This window comes from Tyto alba, unplaced genomic scaffold (assembly GCF_018691265.1).
Source record: "Tyto alba isolate M040663 unplaced genomic scaffold, T.alba_DEE_v4.0 Super-Scaffold_7, whole genome shotgun sequence".
NCBI classification, from domain to species: Eukaryota; Metazoa; Chordata; class Aves; order Strigiformes; family Tytonidae; genus Tyto; species Tyto alba.
This window is the reverse complement of record NW_024881328.1, coordinates 15811783-15833602: the sequence shown is the minus strand read 5'-3', so window position 1 is coordinate 15833602 and position 21820 is coordinate 15811783. Positions and strand designations below refer to the sequence as shown.

The 21820-nt window shown below is 39.8% G+C and overlaps 1 protein-coding gene across 1 annotated transcript in view; it reads right to left on the bottom strand.

The window, feature by feature from the left end:
- CNTNAP5 (contactin associated protein family member 5) overlaps window positions 1–21820 on the bottom strand; it is a 286970-nt gene that overhangs the window by 76468 nt on the left and 188682 nt on the right. The window contains exons 12-13 of the mRNA XM_042784303.1: window positions 20677–20796; window positions 7518–7718 (exon numbers count right to left, since the gene is read on the bottom strand). Coding sequence (XP_042640237.1) covers window positions 7518–7718; window positions 20677–20796 — 321 coding nt within the window. The remainder of the gene's footprint in view (window positions 1–7517; window positions 7719–20676; window positions 20797–21820) is intronic.

Below are 21820 nucleotides of genomic sequence, written 5' to 3'. Positions count from 1 at the left end.
AAAAAAAAAAAAAAAGAAGTGCAATTGCAGAATTGCTCCTTAGACTTCAGAAAAAGAAAACCCAAACAAACAAATAATTCAAGGGAAGAAAAAAACCTCACAGCAAAAAGCCAACAGAAATAGCCAGTCAAAGTCAAAGTATGAAGGACATATTCCACAGAAGCAAACAGGAGTTACCCATGTAAGTTCCTTCCTCACTACTCATCAGTCCCCACTTCAAGAAGTGTTTTTAAATTCACCTGACATATTGTGTCTAAAGCAAACACAGATAATAGTGCTCCAGTGTTCATTGGAGTAGTTCCAGGAGACTCGTGCCCTTCTGGTGTCATTCCTGAAGTATGCCAGGTAGCATTAAGCCTGTTGTCTCCTGCAGCAGGGTTCAAGGAGGGAGTATGATTTCCTCTCACTGGGTTAGAAGACACCCAGTACATGACTGAGCCAGTATTTCTTCCCATGTCTTTCCCATCGCTTGGACTCTTGGCTTCATAGCAACCTCAGAGAAGCACAACAGGACTAGAGAAGAAGTAATGCAAGTAGCTGCCATTCCTTTCTTGGCAGCTATAGCACACTTTACCTCACTGCCAGTCAGGAGGGATCGTATATGGCAAGGGAAGTAAAGAGTCAGAAATTGGGATAATGATATTTCCATTACTCACAGGTGTGTGCATACCATGCCAAGTTACGTCCCCCATATAGCAGTCTTTTTCATTCTGCTTAGACCATCTGCATTTTAATCATCTGCACACTACTACCAATATAGCATCTTAAAAAATGGCCTCTAAATCTCCTCCTACAAATAAGGGGGCATGTTGCATTGCTATGGTGAACTCTGTTCAAAAGTCTCTAAATATAGCACAAGTTATCTAAAATTGTACTTGTGAGAAGCTGCCAGCACTGCCACTTTGGAGAGGAGAGACAAGGTATGGTGGTGGAAACACAGATGGCAAGTCAATCATTCTCAAGAAAGATATCCGAATTACTCAAGAGTAATTACAGCACACAATCTACATCTGCCACCTATACCCCAGTCCCTTCAATATGAGCCACTTTTTGAGGACAGACCGCCCTGTTCTATGCTATTTTGTGCAATGACAAATAGTCTCCTGGTAATGCAATAACAATTTAAAGTTATTTTGTGCAATGACAAATAGTCTCCTGGTAATGTAATAACAATTTAAAGTACATGGAATGATAAAATGGAAATGATATTTCAAAGGCATAAAATAATAGTGAGCAAAACCCCAGTAGTAAATGACTGCTTGTTATGGGTCATTTTATATCACCTTATGGTACAAATATGTAAAAAACTTCAATAGAACTCAGGTTTCATACTTTCTCTATAAAGATTTATACTGTTCTAAAAAGTAGTGTCCCCATTATATGAAAACTTGGTGCAAACCGTGCCTCAAACACTGTGGGTCACTGCTGGTGAAAAAAAATACTAGAGCTAGTAAAGGTCCAAGAAGGACAACTAAAAAGACTATAAAAGCAGTGGATGAGTGCAGAACTGTGATTCACTGCATTCTACAATTACAGAACTCAGTGCACTGAGCAAAACATTGGTTTAAAGCACATTTTTAAAAAAAGTAGATCGTACACAGCAAGTAGGGATCTCCTGGGACTTGTTTTCCTAGGAGGCTGCAGAGGCATACAATATAATAAAGTTCAAAAAGTGATTAGACAAATTTATGAACATCAGATCCTCAGTGGATACTAAAAGGGATCGGCAATGGGATAAACTCTAATGTCCCTAATAGAGAAACTGGGTTACAGGACCATATTGAGGGAGATGCTAAAGACATCCAGACTTGTGTACTCACTCTAAGCTGCATCTCTCCAGAAGCCACTATTGCAGGCAAGACCTTGCAGGACATTTCTTATCATCTTATGCTCTGACATCACTGGAGCTCTCAGCTGGGACTAAAGAGTGAGCCTGAACAGGTGAAGAGCTCTATCAACATACAGGGCATAGATAAAACACCACTGAACTGTCTCAGCATCAGAATTAAGTTTAAACTAAAGTCTAAACTCAGAAATTAGGACATGTTCCCTGCTGTGAGGTAGCACTACATCTTTCCCTCTAATAATATAGGCACAAAATGCAAATCCAGTGGTTCACAGGTGAGAGGAAACAGCTCTCTGGCATAAGGGGTCACAGACTTGGAGATGGTACGTGGTGCAGGTTGGCACTGAGATACGGGTCTAGCTGGGAGGCAGAGGGCAGAAGAGGAAGTGGAAACCTTAGTGCAAGTCATATAATACTGGGACTTGACAGATCTTAAGAGGAACAGGCAGAAAGTTCAGGGAAGAGGTGTGTAGTTTAGGATGGATGTTTGAAATCAAAGCTTGATGTGACATGGTGTGGGAATTATACTAGAAAGAGAAAAATAAGGAATAAGGCAGGAAAAAAACACCACCTAAAGACATTTCTGTTTCTTTGATTTTGCTCTAGGACTGATCTTTTCTCAGTCCCTGCCTACACAAATGTGCTATGAACTTGACAGACTGTCAGCCAAGTATTGTAAAGCAAGCTATCCTGCCACTGATACAGCCATCACATTGTTAAGTCCTTGATATGGTGGATGTGAGGCAGCTTCCCAAATGTTAAGACTTTGAGTCCACCCACTGCTTCTAGAAAACTGAACAAATTCTGTCAGAGCTGAGGGTTTGTTCAGTTAGTAAAGTGTTTTCTTACTTTCAAACATCCTGTATATTAAAAGTTTAGTTAAACATGCATGTGCACACATGCACCTATCCTTGTACACATACCTTTTTCCTAGGTATTACCTGAGATGCTCCTATGAAGAAAGGAACTCAGAGCCCCAGCGCCCTAAATTTCTTTTCAGATTCCCAGAATACAGACAGCACATTTAGAGGTAGCCTAAGATTCCTGCCCACCCCACTTCTCTCCTGCTAGCTTGTCTTGGTCTGTGCTTCTAAGGATGAGATGGTGGTAAGGTCTGCAGTCTTTTGCTAAGACTGTGGATGACTTTCCTAATTAATGCCAACTGTCAGATTTGCTCTAGTTATATGAATGTCTCTCCAACAGGCATGGAGAAGTCACAAGAGACTTGCAATTACTGGTCATAAATTGCAAGTTTCATTTGCCAGCATCATGAGAAAGCCAGCTATTCCTCTGATGAACAGACATCCATTCTGATGTTCACAAACCTCCTAAAAATCTATCTGATGGCAGAGATGTACAAAAATGCAGTTCAGGGCAATTTAATTTTAGTTTGCAAAGACATGCTTGCAGCTAAGCCGTAGTATGACAGTGAGAACTGATAAGGCTGTTCCAGACAGCAGGAGATGGAGATGAGTAAACTCCTTTGCCAACTGCCAGATTGCATGTCTGACACATTGCAGATGTAAATCTGAGTAACTCAATGGGGAGACTACACTGAATCACACCTGCTGGGAATGTGCCTATGTCTTCAGGGCGAGAGGTACTAGGAATAAAGGAAAGACAAATTCCTTGACATAAATGGGATGATTTTTATGCAAGCCAAGACCCTCCCTTGGTTTCCTCCCAAGGCAGTCCAAGGTGCCATGCTTGCCCCTTTTCCCAGGCATGTGATTTTTTTCTTTTTTTCCCCACATCAAAGCTGTGAAAGCCAAAATTGCTATGTAACAACATGCATCTTTGCTGGAGAGTAACTTTATGAATGCAAAAGGAAAGAGAACCCTTTTTAATGTTTCTCTGTGAAACATGGCAGTATTTATATCATGAAGACCAGGATATGGGGTTTTGGTGATACCAGCTGAGATACCCTAATCACGCATTCCAACTCCTTGGAAAAAAAAAGAACAAAGTCCAAAATGAGAGGAAGCTGAGAAATGGATTATATTCCCTGTAGGAAGGGGAACTTTTATAGCTCTGTCAAGATCAGACATATGTCTGGGAGATGCCCTTCCATCAAGCATTCATCACTGGGATCAGTCCATTGGTATTCAATGAGTGGTGATATTCAGCAGATTGGATTAGGTCATATAATGTTTCCTGCTGGCCTATGAATGCACCATTGTCATCAATATGTGTGCACTGTATACTGACTTCTGAAGGAAGATCTGAAGTGTGGTTCATTAACTGTAATTACACATTATCATACCCTGGGAACACAGAGAGAACACAGTGCTTCAGGCGTCCAAAAGCCTAGGATGAATCGAGAAACAAAACCCAAGAGTTTCGATTTTTGTTCAGTTGCTCTGACCCCAAATCAAACTCCCTCCAGTCACTTCTGGGCATAAACAACACAGGTGAGAACCTTTTGCAGTGAGTCCAGCAAAATTTCCTAGGGTTATTTGCACTTGTATCTCATCTCCAAGTTTAGGAATAGGAATGCTATAAAGCTTAGAACTCTTCAAGCTACCTGTACTGTTCAGCAACATTGGGTCTCTCAGCTCTTCTATAATATAGCAGCACTTCATCTCAAAATTAATCTCAATTAATAGAGCTATTAAGGCTTTTGGGGAAAAAATGCCTTGTCACTTCAAGAACTCAAGCAATCTGTATTTGAGCATATTCCACATCCTGCTGAACTTACAGCTTTAGGCTGTTGAGAAAGTTCAGGATGAAAATCTGAAAGTGTAATTAAAAAGTATACAACAGGAATATAAAAGAGAAAAAAATGATGGTGTCGGCCACATGCACAGCACTGGATTATATTTTTTTTTTTTTTTGATTTATCAGCTGGATCTGTACTAAAGAATTATGAGTTGTGCAACTCTTGTGTGGTCAGCTGGCATGACCACAGTGGCACTGTAGCAGCTGTGATAGTGTAAGCTGGGCTGTTGGACACTGTCCCCACATCCTCTCCCTTGAGGGGTCAGTCACAGCTTTGGTCTTGGGCAAGTGGAGAAGGAGCTGCCTGTCAGAAATCATCTTAGCCAGCGTGCCAGTTGGTAGATAGCTTTAGCCCTAAAGCAGGATAGTTTATATGTTGTCAATTTACACAATATTATCACTAAACCTTTTTATTTTTTTAAAGGAGAAATGGGTTTGGATCCATAAGAAGTGTCCTTAGCTTTACAGAGGAAGCACATACAAGAGGTATCTCAAAATGCACTCACAGTATACTTTCCTGCATATGCATGACCAAATACCTCACAGAAATGTGTAAAAGTAAACACATGCAGACCTGCTCTAATATTGTGGCCTTCATACTACAGAAATAATGTCAAGTGTAGTGTGGGATACAGGAGCCAGCAACACTGAAAATATTTGTAAGACACTAGTTCCCCTTATTTATGAGCAGTTATGCCTGCATTTTGTTTTCCGTTTGTGCTTTACCCTGGCTGCTGATATTAACATTTCATTATTTTAAAAATTATTAGCGATACAAGAAGTTCTTGGCTGGTAGATTCTGATGATAACAAAAGACATAATTCACAGGTTTTAAAAATAAACTGACTGTAAGACATCTGATTACTGAATCCATAACCATTCACTGTTAGAGTAACTTTGCTGGAACCAGGCATATTTTTGATACATCTCACTAGGCAATGTATTTTTAACACAATAGGAACTCCCATTGCTAGATCTCTTTAAGACTTTCTGTGGGATTTCTTCTAACCTACTAACAAGTTTAAGAGTTGCTAACAATCAAAGAATCACCAAGACCATAAAGACAAGTAACCAGATGATACTTTGAAGACATTCATAAGCCTGCCCTTAATGTCATTCATCTCTCTGGATAAGCAAATGTAAAATCCCGACCCCAAGAGAGAGTGCAGTGGAAGGCAGTCATCCTGAGTAGCCACTGGAAATTTGGTACTGCTGAGAGACACAAACTGATTGGACCCTCTCTTTCTTGTTGCTGCTACATTAAGTCAGGGCAAAAAAAAAAATTATTCCTTCTATCACAAGGGGAAAATTAGCTTTGCTCCAGAAACTGTTCTACCAAGCACCTTAAACATAATATTCAGTGCTGTGGGACTCAGAAGAGGGTATACTCCTCCTCTCCAGAAACATCATACAAGTCTGGAGCAATCTCGATGCTTTCTATCTTTAATACACAGTTAAAAAATGTAAATGAATAAACATACCCATTTACCATCAGCTAAATACAGTTTTTCTGGTTTCTAAGTAGTACTTTCCATTGTAGAAGCTTTCAGAACCTTTGCACGCATGAACTTACAGAGTGGAAACGCCCCTGCAGAGCTCTGACCCTCTTGCATCAGAGGACAGGCACTGCATAGTGGTATCCAAGAAGGTTGTGGTGGGCTGACCCTGGCTGGATGCCAGGTGCCCACCAAAGCCGCTCTATCACTCCCCTCCTCAGCTGGACAGGGGAGAGAAAATATAACAAAAAGATTGTGGGTTGGGATAAGGACAGGGAGAGATCACTCACCAATTACTGTCACAGACAAACCAGACTCAACTTGGGGAAAAATTAATTTGTTATCAATCAATTAAGAGTAGGATTATGAGAAAATAAAACCAAATCTTAAAGCACTTTCCCTCAACCCCTCCCTTCTTCCTGGAAACAACTTAATTCCCAATTTTCTCTACTTTCTCCCACCCAGCAGCACAGTGGGATGGGGAATGGGGGTTGCGGTCAGTTCATCACACACTGTCTCTGCCGCTCCTTCCTCATCAGGGGGAGGACTCCTCACACTCTTCCTCTGCCCCAATGTGGGCTCCCTCTCATGGTAGTCAGTTCTCCATGAACTTCTCCAATGGGAGTCCTTCCCATAGGCTACAGTTCTTCACGAACTGCTCCAGCGTGGGTCCCTTCCAAGAGCTTCAGTCACTCAGGAACAGACTGTTCCCGTGTGGGTCCCCCCAGGGTCACAAGTCCTGCCAAAAAACCTGCTCCAGTGTGGGCTCCTCTCTCCATGGGGCCACAGGTCCTGCCAGGACCCTGCCCCAGCATGGGCTTCCCACAGGGTCACAGCCTTCTTTGGGCACATACACTTGCTCTGGTGTGGGGTCCCCCATGGGCTGCAGGCAGAGATCTGCTCCACAGTGGGCCTCCCTGGGCTGCAGGGGCACAGCCTGCCTCACCGTGGTCTTCACCAGGGGCTGCAGGGGAATCTCTGCTCCAGCGCCCAGAGCATCTCCTCCCCTCCTTCTCCACTGACCTGGGTGTCTGCAGGGTTGTTTATCTCACAGATTCTCATTCCTCTCTTTGGCTGTGGTTGTTGGGGTTTCCCCCTCCCCCCCCTTCCTTAAATATGTTATTGCAGAGACACTACCACTGTCACTGACAGGCTCTGCCTTAGCCGCCAGTTCTCTTGGAGCCGGCTGGCATTGGCTCTGTCAGACACAGGGGAAGCTTCTAACAGCTTCTCACAGAAGCCACACCTACAGTCCCCCTCCTACCAAAACCTTGCCATGCAAACCCAATACAAAAGTAAAAGGTTTTTTCCGCTATTCTGTATTGTCACTATTCATTTTGTTGTTTGTTTTTGTTTTGTTTTGTTTTGTTTTTTTTTTCTTCTCAGTCACAGTGCAGCCTGTATCAGCTGCATAATCAATAAGTTAACAAGGAAAGATTTGGGATCATGGCACTTACTTGGGGTATTCAGGAGACGTGATTTTCTGCAGTGGTAGGCTGCCTCTTGTTCGCAGTACTCTGCACTATTTATCATGGCTTCAAGCTGCTCAGCACTGCTGTTGTAGTTAAAGGACATGGTATATGGCTTCTCTGGATCAGCTCCTTGGACTCTGGTTAGCCCTGTGTTGTTGTGCTGCACTGCAGTCCAGATCTTATCCTCTGTTAAATGAAAAAGGATTGAACAGAAAATTAACAGCGAAAAACTTGCAAGAAGCAGGGAACAAAAAAATAATCGAAATCTAATGCTTTACTGCATTGGAGACCTGGCAGCAGGACCCTGGGCTCCAAAATGGTCACTCTGTGATGAAGATGTACTACAGGTTAGTGTAGCCCACAGAGATGTTTCTCCGTGAACCAGCTCAAGCAAACGCTACAGAGCCTGCTGAGCAAGAGAGAAACTACAAGCTTCCTGGGAACCACAGGAGGTCTTCAGCATCTTCTATTGCCAAGTATCTGAAGAAAATTAGATACCTTTCAGCCGGCTTTATCGCCGAGAGAAAAGACATAATAATATGGCTCATAAGGGTAACACTCATCTTTTGCAAACACAGCTGTACCTGAGAGCACAGCCCATGCTATTATAACAACAAATGGTAGCACATAACTGTGGCTGATGAGCTTCTACAAACTCACCACAAACAGAAACCACAAACTCTTGCCAAAAAGCTAAAATAGAGAGTATGTTCTTATCACCCAGTCAGATCACTCATTTTACTCAGTTCTCAGATTTTTCTACACAGAAGTCAAGTGATGCCCTGTTTGGATGATGGTACGAAACAACATATGACTCAGCATCTGTAGCTAACTGTAAATGTTGATGCTTTTCCATGCTTGGGAGCCCATTCTCATCTCTTTAATTGCATTTACTGGCAGAGCAAGGGATTTCACAGGTGACAGAAAAAAGAATCTAGGCTTAAGCACAAACTGCACTGTAACAACCCAGCTCATGACCAGCATTGGTGTTGGCGTGATAAGGAGGACATTGCAATTAGAAGCAAGTAGCTTAGCAGGAAGGCTGTTTCCTGTCTGGTTCTGGTGAGATAGCAACAGGTGAAATAACAAGGGCAGCCTGAACAGCCAGTCTGCCAAGCTGACCCAGAGTAAAAGGCAAATTCTTTAATGAGGATTCACAGGACTGAGCCCTGCATGTGCTCCACGATGTTATTAAGAATCACATCCAGTAAATTCCCTCTTTATCAAAGACCCTGCTTGCCTACGGAGTGAACAAGATACTAAGAGGGCAAAAATTTAAGGAGGTAAATTTTAATTATTTGACAAGAGAAAGATTAAATCTCACTTGCAGAAACCTATGGACTGTTACAAAGAAAGTGGCAAGATTTAGACAAGAGATTCCTATTTTGTTATTCATGCTTGAACGGGGAAACCCTGGATAATGCTGAGCCAGACCTTTTCTAAACTGATCTTAAAAACTGTGCAGTTAAGCATTCAGATGATTTTACCAGATTACCTAGTCTGAGTTCTTGCAGGGCACGATCTTTCCAATTATTCCTCAATACACTGGCATAATGTGCCCAGTAGATTTGTGGCCACTGCAATGCATTGCAGTTGAAGGTTTGGGTATTTTTGAGCTACAAATATCCACAGATTACTTCGACAGAACTCTAATAGGTGTATAAAAATCCTGAATGGACTATCTGTGCATAGACACTCAGATGATTTAATGGATTGTCATTACAGAGACATTCAGATGATAGGCAAGTAACAACCACCATCTGGAGACTATGTAAAGAGGTCTGTTCCAAGACCTGGCAGCAAGTTATGGAGAAATTACTCCTTCAGTAATGTATGGCATTAACTCTAAGGACAGTTTACGCTCAACAAGCCATACATTAACTCACAACATTCTCATAATTTCTGTGATGGTAGACAGAAAGAGTTTGCTCACAGATCTTTAATTCTGTGGTTCTTATTGTGTTCAAGATACTGCTTGTGGATCCTTTGAGTTGGAGCTCAAAGAAACATTGCTGCAATGTGTGATATACAAAAGTTAGATTAAAATCACAAGCAATATTACAAATCTATTGCTTGTAAAACTTGCCCCAGTGGTCGTAATCACAGTGAACAATGTAACACAATACTCTGCACATAAATTGCTTCCAACACAATATAATTCAATGACTTCATAACACACATCTTATACATCTGAAAGCAGTGATTCTTATCAGTCAGAGTCTGTTTTGTCTTTTGTTCTCTCAAGGATTGACAAGAACAGAGTGGGTTTTTCAGAAGCAGTTGAGGGTGAGCTAACTTTCCTCTTACTGAAGCTGTAACTTTCCTCTTACTGAAGCTGGTAGAAGTTTAACCCATGCCTTCACTGAAAAATCTACTAAAAAGAGAAGCATCAAGTTTCCAATATTCTAAGTGAGACGTAAACCCAAGAGATGATGGAATTAACTAGTTGTTAAAATCCCAGATGGGATAAATTCCTCCCTACTGAGAGCTATTAACATAATTTTGAGAAATTGCAATAAAATCAGTGCTCACAATAGTGGCTACAGTGCTGCTCAGAAAGTACAGCAGCCTAATGCTAGAGTTTCAGAGTGCTTAAAAATACTGTGGTTTCCAGGCTGTGTATTTGTACACCAGGAAAGGTGCTGTAAGGGCACATGAAAAGCAAAAAGCACCAAGATCTAGTAATTTAGAAGCAACGAATGATTACCAGGAAAAACTTATTAAAAGTAGCATAGTATAAAATAGTCTTCCCGAGAAGTGCTGAAAATGTATTTAATTGACATGTTTGAAATGAGGGTGGACAAGACATCAGTAAACATACTTTTAGCAACAAGCACTCATTAAAGAGTATGTTGGACAGACAAAGTGACAGGTCTTTCTCTTATTTTCGTCTGTGATTGTTCATTAATTTTCAATGGTCTGTTATCATTACAGCTGAACTCAGCTGTCCCTCTGAGATCTGAAATTTGACATTCAAGAACTGCTTTTTTCTGCGGGATCTTTTAGAAATAAGGAGATAACTGCAGATTTTCCATCCTCTAGTTTGTGAAAGGAAAGGAAAAATAAATTAAGTTTCTTTCTGTACTCAAAGTAATGGTGATTTAGCATGTACATCAGACCAGACAGTTAAAAAAAAGTAATATCAGAAGGAAAGAATTCCACAGTTACATTTCAGACATTTCCTAACTTACACATGCCTGATCTGTTATGCTTACTACTCTTACAGATCAGATCTGTCCTTTGTTGGTCACTTCAAAGATTCCCTCTATGCTCCATCTTTGAAGTAAAGATAACCTTCAGTAGAGCTTCTCAAAAATTACACACATTTGGCTCACTGATCTAGTGAAAGGAAAGTCACAGCCACCAGTAAGCATACCTCTGGGATGGCAAAAGCTACTGCCATTCAGAAGTTTGTTTCTTTTCCCTTGGCAGAGCTGGTGTAGAAAGAGTATAGAGAAACACATCCTCTGCTACCTTTTTATTTTTAACAAAAAAACAAAAAACAAAAAACAAAAAACAAAACAAAAAACAAAACAAAACAAAACAACACAAAACAACACAAAACAATGAAAGAGGCTTTAAATACTTGGAGTCTGAAAGGAAGTCTTCAGATTAGAAGGGAGACCCAACACAGTGCAGATGCAAGACAGAAAAGCTAGTAACAACAATGTTAGAGGAGGAAAAGAGAGAAAGATGTATTCAACCATCTCTGCCATGCTTCTTCCTGCTTCCCAAGTAAAGAATAAGTACTTCCATTTTAGAAAGAGGGACATAAGGTGTAGAGGGGCTAAGTGACATGCACAGAGTCACACACAACCTGCTAGAAGAATAAGGGATTAAATTCACATCACAGTTAAAAAAAAAAAAAAAAAGACAGTTTCTTCTTTCAAAAGGACACCCCTTTGTTTATATGGAGTGAATGAGCCTGAAAACAATTAAAACTTTAATTTGCTTTGGACAGAGTGGGAGATCTGACACTGTTCCCTCCGGCATCTCAGCTGACTGAGGAAGAAGTAACTAAGAGCTGGAGGGCAGTAAATTCTTGAACCATTCCAAGACAATTGCAAGATCGTGTGCACTTGCTTCTGTAGATGAAAAACCCAAACACAAATAATCCCAGCCTTTCTTCTGAAGACCCTCACCATTCAGGTCAACTCTTGGGCTTTATTCAAGCACCATTTTCTCCACCTCAGACCCAGAAGCATTTAGAAAAAGAACATACTCTTTTCTCAAATTCACATGCACAATTTGAGGTAGGGTTGCTCACAGAATACAGCTGCCTGCCTCAGAATGAGGTCAAGGAATTTCACCCTTACAGTTTAATCAGCGTGTACTCTGAAACCTACTGCCAATATCTGGGAGCCTGCATTTCAGGCATGCTTCAGGACCTATTTAAGAAACGTAGCTGCAATCTGGACATGCACACAGATCACTACAGCTAGACAACAGTACAACAGCTGTCTGCAATTTAGCTTCATGACTTGCATATGCCATTGCAGAGGCATACCTCTTCACAGATTATGTCTTTGGCTTTTTAAAATGGGGCTTTAAATACTGTTCCTATTTCACAATTCAAGGATTATTTTTTTTTAATTATTTGTTCTTTACTGTTTTGTTTTCATTACATTTTTAAAGCAAGAATACTGTAATCATAGATGCAAACCAAGCTGAGTACCACTAGCTCCTTATAACCATTTCCATATCTAGAAACTGTTAAACTAGGCAGATAGGGCTCTCTTTTCTTTATTTCAACAATGAAGTTACCATTATCTTGTTATGTCTGTCCATACTATAAGTTTTTTTCCTGTTTACTCAATTTAATGATCTCTCCCTGCACTTGTGAATTTGCAATGAGAATGAAAAAGTTGTTCTCCAGGCAAAGGTCACTGTTTATTTTTACCTTTTATTATTCCACTTTATTATTTTATTGCTTTCTCAGCTTGGTAAAATTTCAAACCACACATAAACTGAGAGTCATTCAAAACCCAGTAGGAGAGTGCAGCCACATCTTCTACTGTATAACCTGGAATAGTTAAATTCAGCCTTGAAAAGCAGATTTCCTAAATGCTTGTTAAATTGTTCCATAATTCAAAGGTGACAATGCTTTAATTTCAGGGTAATGCTACAGCTTTATGACTTCACAGTTTTATTTAATGGTCCAATTTACTAGGATATTATGCTGCCTGTATTTGGTCCTCGGAGATGTTTTTACATCATGGGACTGCAATGCATTCAGCACATTTCAGACCCTCTGTTTAGCCTCACCCATAGTTCTATCATCTTGCTGGAAGCCTCCGAGTTGCTTTTGACGGCACACAAATTAAATTGTGGGAAATTAGAGCAGCTGGGAAACTGGCTTTCAATGAGTTCTGTATTGTCTAATTCTCATTTTTATTCTTCAACTTGAAATATCTCTGTGGAGCGCATTTCACCCATACAAACTGCATCACTCCTTTGTGATTTAGGAGGTTTGTCACAAAACAAGATTATTCAGACTGATTAAATTGCCAACAAGCCAAACATACGGTAAATGCTACATAAGAGAGAGAAAAATTGCTCTGAAAGCTCATATGATACATTTGTTTCATGGTGCTCTACATTGAATGCCAAATATTGTCCTGAAAGCTGCACCTACAACTGCAGGAGTAACCACATAAAAGACAGACTCTCCACCTTGAACACTGTACTGTTTTAAGCTGCAGTGGCAGTTTAACCCAGCTGCTTTTACACCCCTGAAAGAATATGAAAAGACAATTTCTTATCACAAACTGCTTTAATTCACTAACCACAAGGAGGTGTTTTCTGATTCTTCTATGAAACCCACTCATTATTTTTTTTATTTCTATCTACCACTTCTTTTTCTGCTGGATGACCCAGCAATATGTGCTTTTGCAGCTTGTTTTGTGTTCATCAGCCTCCTCCTAGTTTCTGATTCAGCCACTTCCAGCCAGTGTAGAAACATTGCAATGCATTTCCATGGAGACAATTGGGGGGGTGGGGGCGAGATTCCTGTTCCCCCAGTCCTGCATTCAGCCCACTCTCCGATGGTGCTGGCAGACAACACCTGCTGGTGTGCATTCCTCAGGGATGCCCATGCCTGGAACTGTTCCCCACCTGTAAATCCTTCCTGGCAGTCAGCAGCCAGCACCGGGAAGGCACCACCACACCCCTGGCTCCACAGACATGCTGCCCCAGCCCTGGAAGAGAAGGGAGAGCTAGGTTCCCAACTCTCTTACACCTCAGGCATGGAGTTTGCTCACTCTTAGCCCACAGTTCGAGGCATCTCTATGTGCAGAATGACCATGGCAGGTGGCTCTGATAAACAAGAATGAGACATCTATTCTGTGACCCCTTGCACCCTCATCCCCATGTTGTGCTGAAGCCCAGAGATGGCAAACCATTATCCTGCCAGCCTACTTGACGATCCTCCATTTCCATATTTCCTCTAATACAGGGTATCTAGAACAAGGAGTGAGAAATATTCCTCTCCAAAAATTGAAGGGGCAATCTCTGAATTGCTTCCTAGTGCAAAACAGAGACGTCTTCACTGTGTTCACACTTGCTGCACTTGTGACAACAGTGCAGTCCTCTCTGACTCAATCTCCATCTAAGGTGAGTTTTGATAGGCTCAACATAATCACTATACTGCTGGTTCATATGCCTTGTGATGGCTCAGACATCTTCATGAGCCTGGCAGACAAGAAGTGGAGCCCACAGGAGACCTGCCATTCTTCTGATGTCGCACCAGGAGGCTGGGCAGGACATCTGCAGGTTGCCACCATGGCACTAGACACCTGTGTCTGGAACAAATGGATCCACTCCCTGTCACTGAGACAGCTGGGGTGATTTTGAGAGAGCCAGATCTTACCTCTAACTTCTGAGCACTACAAATGTGGCAGGAGAGTGATTAAGTTGCAGTGACCACTGGTTAAAAGATAAAGGCTAGAGGAAAATACCTACTGTTATGTTCTTTTGTACTAAAACTTCCTCGGGGGCCTCCTGCAAGTGTGACAGTGAAGAAGGCCTGCAGGACTTCTGCTATGATGCTCATCAAAACCACAATTTCACTGAAAACAGCAAGGCAGCTGTTGACAGTGTAATGCCTTTGACATAATATAAGCACTAAAGAGTTTTCATATTATAAATTTCTGCAATAGTTATTGAAAATTCAAAATAGAAATGTATAAATTGTTAGAACTACAGTGTGTCAAAAGACCCACAGTGTTTGAGGGTGTAAACTGTAAATCTTTATGGGCTGTCTTTAATCTAAACAGTGGTAAATGATTTGTAAAGGATTCCCATTCATTGTTTTATCCAGTAATAAAGTAAATCATAATTACAGACAGTAAGCTGCAAAGTACACTCATTAAAAAAAAAAAAAAAAAAAGAAAAACAATAACCAAACAAAAAAGGCACTCCAAAAACTTCCTTAAGAAGTTCAAATCTATAAAATCCTATCAAGCTCATTCTGAGAATCTCAGGGAGTTTCACCGTTTAAGTTCTTGTCCCACAATTATGTAGCCACAGGTAATAAAACCAGAATTAAGGGCATGACCTCCTTCTCCTCCTCCTTCTTCTCTCTTATTGCCTCAGCCTAACTGATGACAGCCCTCCTTTCCATGTGAGAGTCTGCCAAGTCTACAGGAAAAGTAACAAGGGTTGAATCACATGGTAACTTCTGTCTCATTGTAATTGCTACACAAAGTAAAAGGAGATGATTTCTTATGGAAAATGGACTAATCAATTATATATGCAGGAGAACTGAGATTCTTTTGTGGAAACAAAGGGAAGGTGGATGCTGTGGACAGTAATACCACCGTTCCATGATTATTTTGGGAACATCAATGGAGATCCCTACTGCAAGGATTGAGGTCCAGACAGCTCTGTTTGGTAGTAGTCTGTCTCTGTGTTACTCCAGTCTGCTCCTTGTTCACAGCAAAGTAAGCAAAGTTGAATCGCTACAGTATTTTCCTGAAATACCTGATCAATTATCATACTGTAAGCAGGACTATTCAGACATCTAGAGTATTTAGGCACTTCAGCTACAAACACAACTTGTATCCTCCTGAATTCAACACCCTTTACATGTCATGGAATATGTACTATATGGAAGAATAAAATCTTGACCATTGTTAGCCGAATGAAAAAAAAAAAAAATGGATGGAGGCAATTTATAAAAAATTGCAAGTTTAATTTTGGCAATCTCTTTCACATCTTCTTAGAATCCCTTACTTTGTCCAAGAATTAAACACAGTTTCTATACAGTTTTCTGAGATAGAGAAAAGAAAGCTTTACTCTTCTTGCATCAGAAAAACAGGCAATATTTGCATTTTGAGAGGAGACTGGAAAACAGAGATGATCCGCAACAAGGAAAGATATATTTTTGTTCATTAATTATTTTTACATTATGGCAGCTTCAAAAACAGATCTTGGACTAGTAACAAGACCTGGGATAAGGACTCATCTTTCCCCAGTCTGTACCCCTGCAGGAAAAAAGGAAAAAAAAAAAAATGGGAGGGGGGCACAAATTATTCGAGAACTGGACAAGTATCTGGCTATGATAAAATTAACCATTGATCTAGTCATGGCAATTTCTATGCATTATTGATTTGATAGCCCAGGGTCTGCACACAGTAAAACAGCATCAGTAAAGAAGTACAGTGACAGAATGGCTCAAGTGTATCGTAAGCAAATATTTCAGTTATCAACAGTAAAACTTACTCCAGAGGAGATGAGGAAAGGCAATTACAGACACTTTCCATACAGGACAACAAAACAATACATGGATGTAGATTGCATATCTACAGACTTTGTATGGGAGAATGTGATTATTAGCATTAAGTAGTACTCCAGACAGATCAATAGATTTCTAAGCAACAAGAGAAAAAGAATAAGCCTCACAATGATAGAAAGACTGCCAGACCACAGGTTGAGAGGGTCCATTAGCGGGTTTTTGTATTGATTGTTATCAGTCACTTCAGTGGGAAGTGAAGATTAATTCAACTGGGCTAATTATCAAACAATCAGCCTACAGAGAAAATTTCTTTCCCAGCACTGGTAGCTGTTCATTACCCCCAAACATGACAGGATACATTCTCTCAGTACTTTATGAAAAAAAATGTGGGCATAGAGCACCATGGACGATGGGAGAACCCAGGTAAAGCAAGCAGAGCATTCCCATGCAAACAGCCCTGGAAACAGCCTACCTATGTTCCCATGGCACTGAATACAATCATCCCAAATTAATAATCTCTGCATGGACTCACACAAATCCTCAGTGTGCCTCATAGCATCCAGCTGCATGTGATTATGGTTTGGGCACATATGCCTGGTTCACTTCACTCATGCACATGTATATTTGGTATGAATTCTTCATTGTTTCTTATAATTGATGAACTTCTCTGTGAAAGTGACTTTGTTTTGTGTATAATGGGTATATAAGGTGAAGAAAACATTATGTTAATAAGGTGCTTTCTTTTTTTTTTTTTTTAAGTCAGTTTTGAGTTTGTTGTCTTTCACTGTCATTGAACTGTCTCTTTATTCCTATTGTAAGAAAATGCAAATGAACATCAACATTGCTGCTTCTGTCAATGAGGTCCATTCACTTTGGATCTTTCCAATCTAAATAGCCCTGGATTATCTACTTTTAACCTCTCTTTGTGCAGTTATCTTTCCATGCCTTTAATTAGGTACATTACTGTTCCTGACAACCTCCTATTTCAACAACATATTTTACTTTTACTGGAAATAAACAGCCTTCAAGATAAGATTCTTATAAAGTGCTTCACATAGTCTCTCTTCTTGACCGATTTAAATAATAGCATATAATCTACAATTTTTGTCACCTTGTTTTTTTCAGCCACTTCTCCAGACAATTAATAAATACTTGTACCCACTCCACTCTGTTATCAGCAGATATCCTGTGACACTCTACTGTTAAATTTCTTTCCATGATGAAAATCGGCTTTATATTTTTTAATACTTCTTTTTTTCCTCCTTTTTTCTCCCTGCAGGATTTCCTTTTCCTTATTTCTCTCCCTGCCTTTGTCTTTGTATGATTGTCTAATTCTCTCTCAACACAGACAATTTTTTTGTTTCTTCGGAATTTTTATTCATCAGTGGGCTGTTAACAGGCTGCAGAGAAATCACTGGGACTATAGACACAATAAATTAACTTGCAATGTTGATACTTCCCATACCCACATCACCAATGACCACATCTACCTATTACCAATGTGTGAGAAAGCTTGCTTTAATCTACCCTAGTTAATAACTGGCTACAAACAAGATCCTTATCTGTTTAATTAAACAGGTGAAAATTAGAAAGAATGTTAAACAAATATAAATGAACATTAAGTAACAAGACCGTTCTCTGAATGCAATGATGCGGCTCACTTCTGATGATCTGACTCCTCTGAATTCATCCTTCAAAGATTCAAGGCACTGTAATTCCCAGAAGTCATTAGCTCATTGCACCTCTACTTTTAAAAGAACTAAATGAGTCATTTTCCATTCCACCTCCAAAGTCTTCAGCCTGAACATGTTTTGGGCATAAAGAGGTTACTGCTTCTTGAACTGTACACAAAAAGAACAGCCTGAGTAAAAGCAAAGCTTCATTTAGCCCAGGAACCCGCCTCTGCCTTTGAGGGTGAAGAGATACCCAGGCAAACAAGGGAAGGCAAAAAATTTTCCTGAAACTCATTCCCATTTCCCAGTGATCTTTGACTCACAGGTGCCTGAGCTGGGAGCTGCAACTAAACCTCCACATTTAATTGCACCTTTTGAATCTATCAGACAAAACTGGGGCTCTTTCTAGCCTGTTTTTTTTTTTTTTTTTCCTCTGTGGATCCATTGGCCTCTTTGACATCCCATGGTAGTAAATTTCAAGTTGCATTCCTCATTGCATCAGGAAAAATAAAACAAACACACACACACCCCCCCCACTCCCCCCCCCCCCGGCCAAATCCTGCTATCTAAATAATTTACCTGTCTCTTAGCTCCTACATGATGAAAAAGTATCAATCACTATTTGCTTTCTCTGTGCCACAGATGATCTCCATGCTTTCCTGTGACAGTTCCCTCCATGATCTTTTTAATTTGTTTAGTCTCTCTTTACATGGAATCCATCCACACTTCTGACCATCTACATTTTTCCAGTCGCAGGAGGTGTGGTATGGATCTATGTCACTGAACAATAACGTTGACTTTTTTGTCTCTGTTTTTTGTATGTTCCTAATATAACATAGAATTTCACTTTTTTACTTTCCCTGAATATTGATACTTTCAAAAAACTATGCAGAAGCATTACCTGAGAAGAGTAACAAATTCAGAATACATCCCTGTGTACCCCTTTTTTTTCCTCCATACTTTGCACTTAATCTACTACTGTAAACAATATTTTATCAGCATAACAATAAGGTATGATCCTAGACATGATAAAAGTTCTTGTGATTAAGTCACCTAAACCATATTTAGATGATAGAGAAGCATAACCCTCAAATCCTCTGGACAACTGTAAAATAATAATTTCTTTCTGTTCCTCAGTCCTCTTATGCAATAGGAATAATAGAGATGCCTGTGACAAATGACCTTCCTCTACCTCAAATGAGACATCTAGGGGAAAATAAGAAATAAGAAAGTTTTTCAGGATAGGAAAAACATGCCAGTTTTCCCCACCTCCACTTTTCTTGTAACCAAAATAAGAATGTCAGCAAGTTCATTACAGATAGAGAGAAAATCAGGTATATGCCTCCTGGATTTCTGCCAGATAAAATTTATTTGAGGAAAGCAGATGTTTTCTGCAAGGAGTTTGTCAAAAATCCTACTTCTTCAGCAGAGATAAAAAGCACTGACAATGTTTTGATCACACATATTTATATGATAAATAATAAAAATGAGCACATTTTCCATACTGGAGATCAAGGAAGGATATTCAGACAGAAAGGTGAAGCTCTGTCTCAATTCTTACGAGATTCAACAACAGTGAAGGAGACACATCTTATTAAATATTTGTTACACTTGAATAAAAAACATACTTAATTATTAACTGGTGTGCAGTTAATTATCATAATGATTGCCCAATTAAATCAAAATGAAAATTTAATTTGAGACACTTTAAGTACAAGGAGATTAAGGATAAAATATGAATATCCTGAGTCCTTAGTTTTCACCACTGAATCGGGAGGTGATATGTGGCAAAGTAGCTCAACCAGAATTAGCAATTTAGAATGGGTAATAAAACAGTATTTCATCTGCACATGGACACAGGAAGCAAAAAATTCCAAAATGGAGACAGTCTAGGAAATGTCCTCTCCATTTCAAAAACAAAAAGCAGAAAGGATCCTCTGCTATCTACCCCAATCCACAATACAGGCTATATAATCTTTTCTCATACACTTGTATGACAGTCCCATATACAGAATAGGATCCACTTAAAGGGAGAATTTGCCAGACAGGTATATTTATCTTTGAAACACTTTTTATTTTAAAACTACAGAACTGAAAGGCTGAAAAGTCTCAACCAACAGGACACCCTGACAGGCTCTTGCTCTGCTACCTTTCTCTTTGCTGCCCTTCCTCCTAAGAGCATCATGCCTTCTCCTCCATACAGATACCCCCCACTATCAAGGTTTCTATTCTCTGGGACTTCAAAGGCAGCACACTCGTATGATGGGAGCTATTCCCACTTACGTCAGATTGAAAGGGTTTCCAGCTAGCTCAATGCAAGGAGTTTAATAATCATTCCCAAATATAATGTTCTAGTAAAGCAGACTAACCATTCTGTTACGAAAGAAGATTTCAATTCTAAGATTCTACATCTTTGGTAAAAAACACAAAATATCTCACGATTAAAAGTTATGATATTATGAAAAATAAGTCAGCAGTGCCTTTTATAAGGTATAAATACCATTGTAAATGACACAGCAACAGTACAAGACGAGTCTTTCAAACTTAGTTTAAAAATCACTTCTACACGGATCCTTTTCATGAAAGCATCTCAGAGTCAAACCTCAGTTACTACCAGTTCTCTGCTTTTTCCCCACTACTGAAAGACCTATGACTGTGAGGTCTTAGTAGTACAATGATATACATGTAATAATATTAGAGCCAACATAAAGCACTGAAGACATGGTTAGGTCATTACCTGTTATATTGCAAAAAACACGGAGTGGTCCAAGTGGTCCACTTCCATCAGAATCGATATAGAAGAAACCTGATGTCTTCCCTTGGTGTCGATAAGCCTCACAAGATTGTTCATAGATAGCTTTAAAAGAGAGAGAGTGATTGTATCACAAACAAGGAGAAAACTGACAGACACATTTTATACATGAATACTGCTTTAATCATTGTCATCACATAAACTGTTGGTTCACTGCTGATTAGCATGTGAAAGAGTTTACTGTGTTTAGACCCAGGTCCATGCTCAAAATTAGGCATGTATTTAACTACTTCCTTGAACTTAATACATGCTGGGTTTAAAGATATGGCTATTTGGCTTATTTTGGATTAAAGTATGTAAATACTTAAGTAAATCCATATGAACTTTCAAATGTGCCACCATCTAGTTATGGAGTGATACATATACGAGCTCAAATAATGATATTCCAAAGACATAAGTACATATACACATGTATACATGATTTACTACCTAGGCATGTGCTCAAGTCTTGTCAACACAGATGACAGATACTATTGCCAAGCCTCAGCTTCCCTGCACGTTACTGTTAACAGGAAGCTATAAACCCCTACCATCAACTACTACCCAAATGAAAACAAGCCATTGTCTCCTAGCAGAAAAGCTCAAGCTCACATATGGTCTCCATCCGGGGTGGCATATTTATGCTTCAGACCTATTTTTATACAACCAATTCTTTCTCTCTGCTTATCAATATTAGCCTTTTGGAGGATTAATGCCCATGAAAATCCAAGTGGTTAATAAAACGAGAACAGCAGGTCACCAAGAGCAAGAACAGAAGGAAAAACTCCAACAGGCCAGTACATTTCGTTGTATTTGAGGCATGTTTTCAGGCAAGATATTATAACTGCCACGTCACATGTGGCAAAGAAAAAACTCCCCCAGAGAGCCAGTTAGGTATCAGAAAGCCACATGTATGATCCTGGATCACGAACAACAGTAACCTTAAAACCCACTGCGGGAGGATTGATTTTTTTTTTTCCACCTGCTTAAATATGCACCTGATTATACTGACAAGGTTATTGTCCACAACAACATATGATTGTTCAAGTAATTGTCATCAAATACAATACAAAACACAGATTGACTTAGT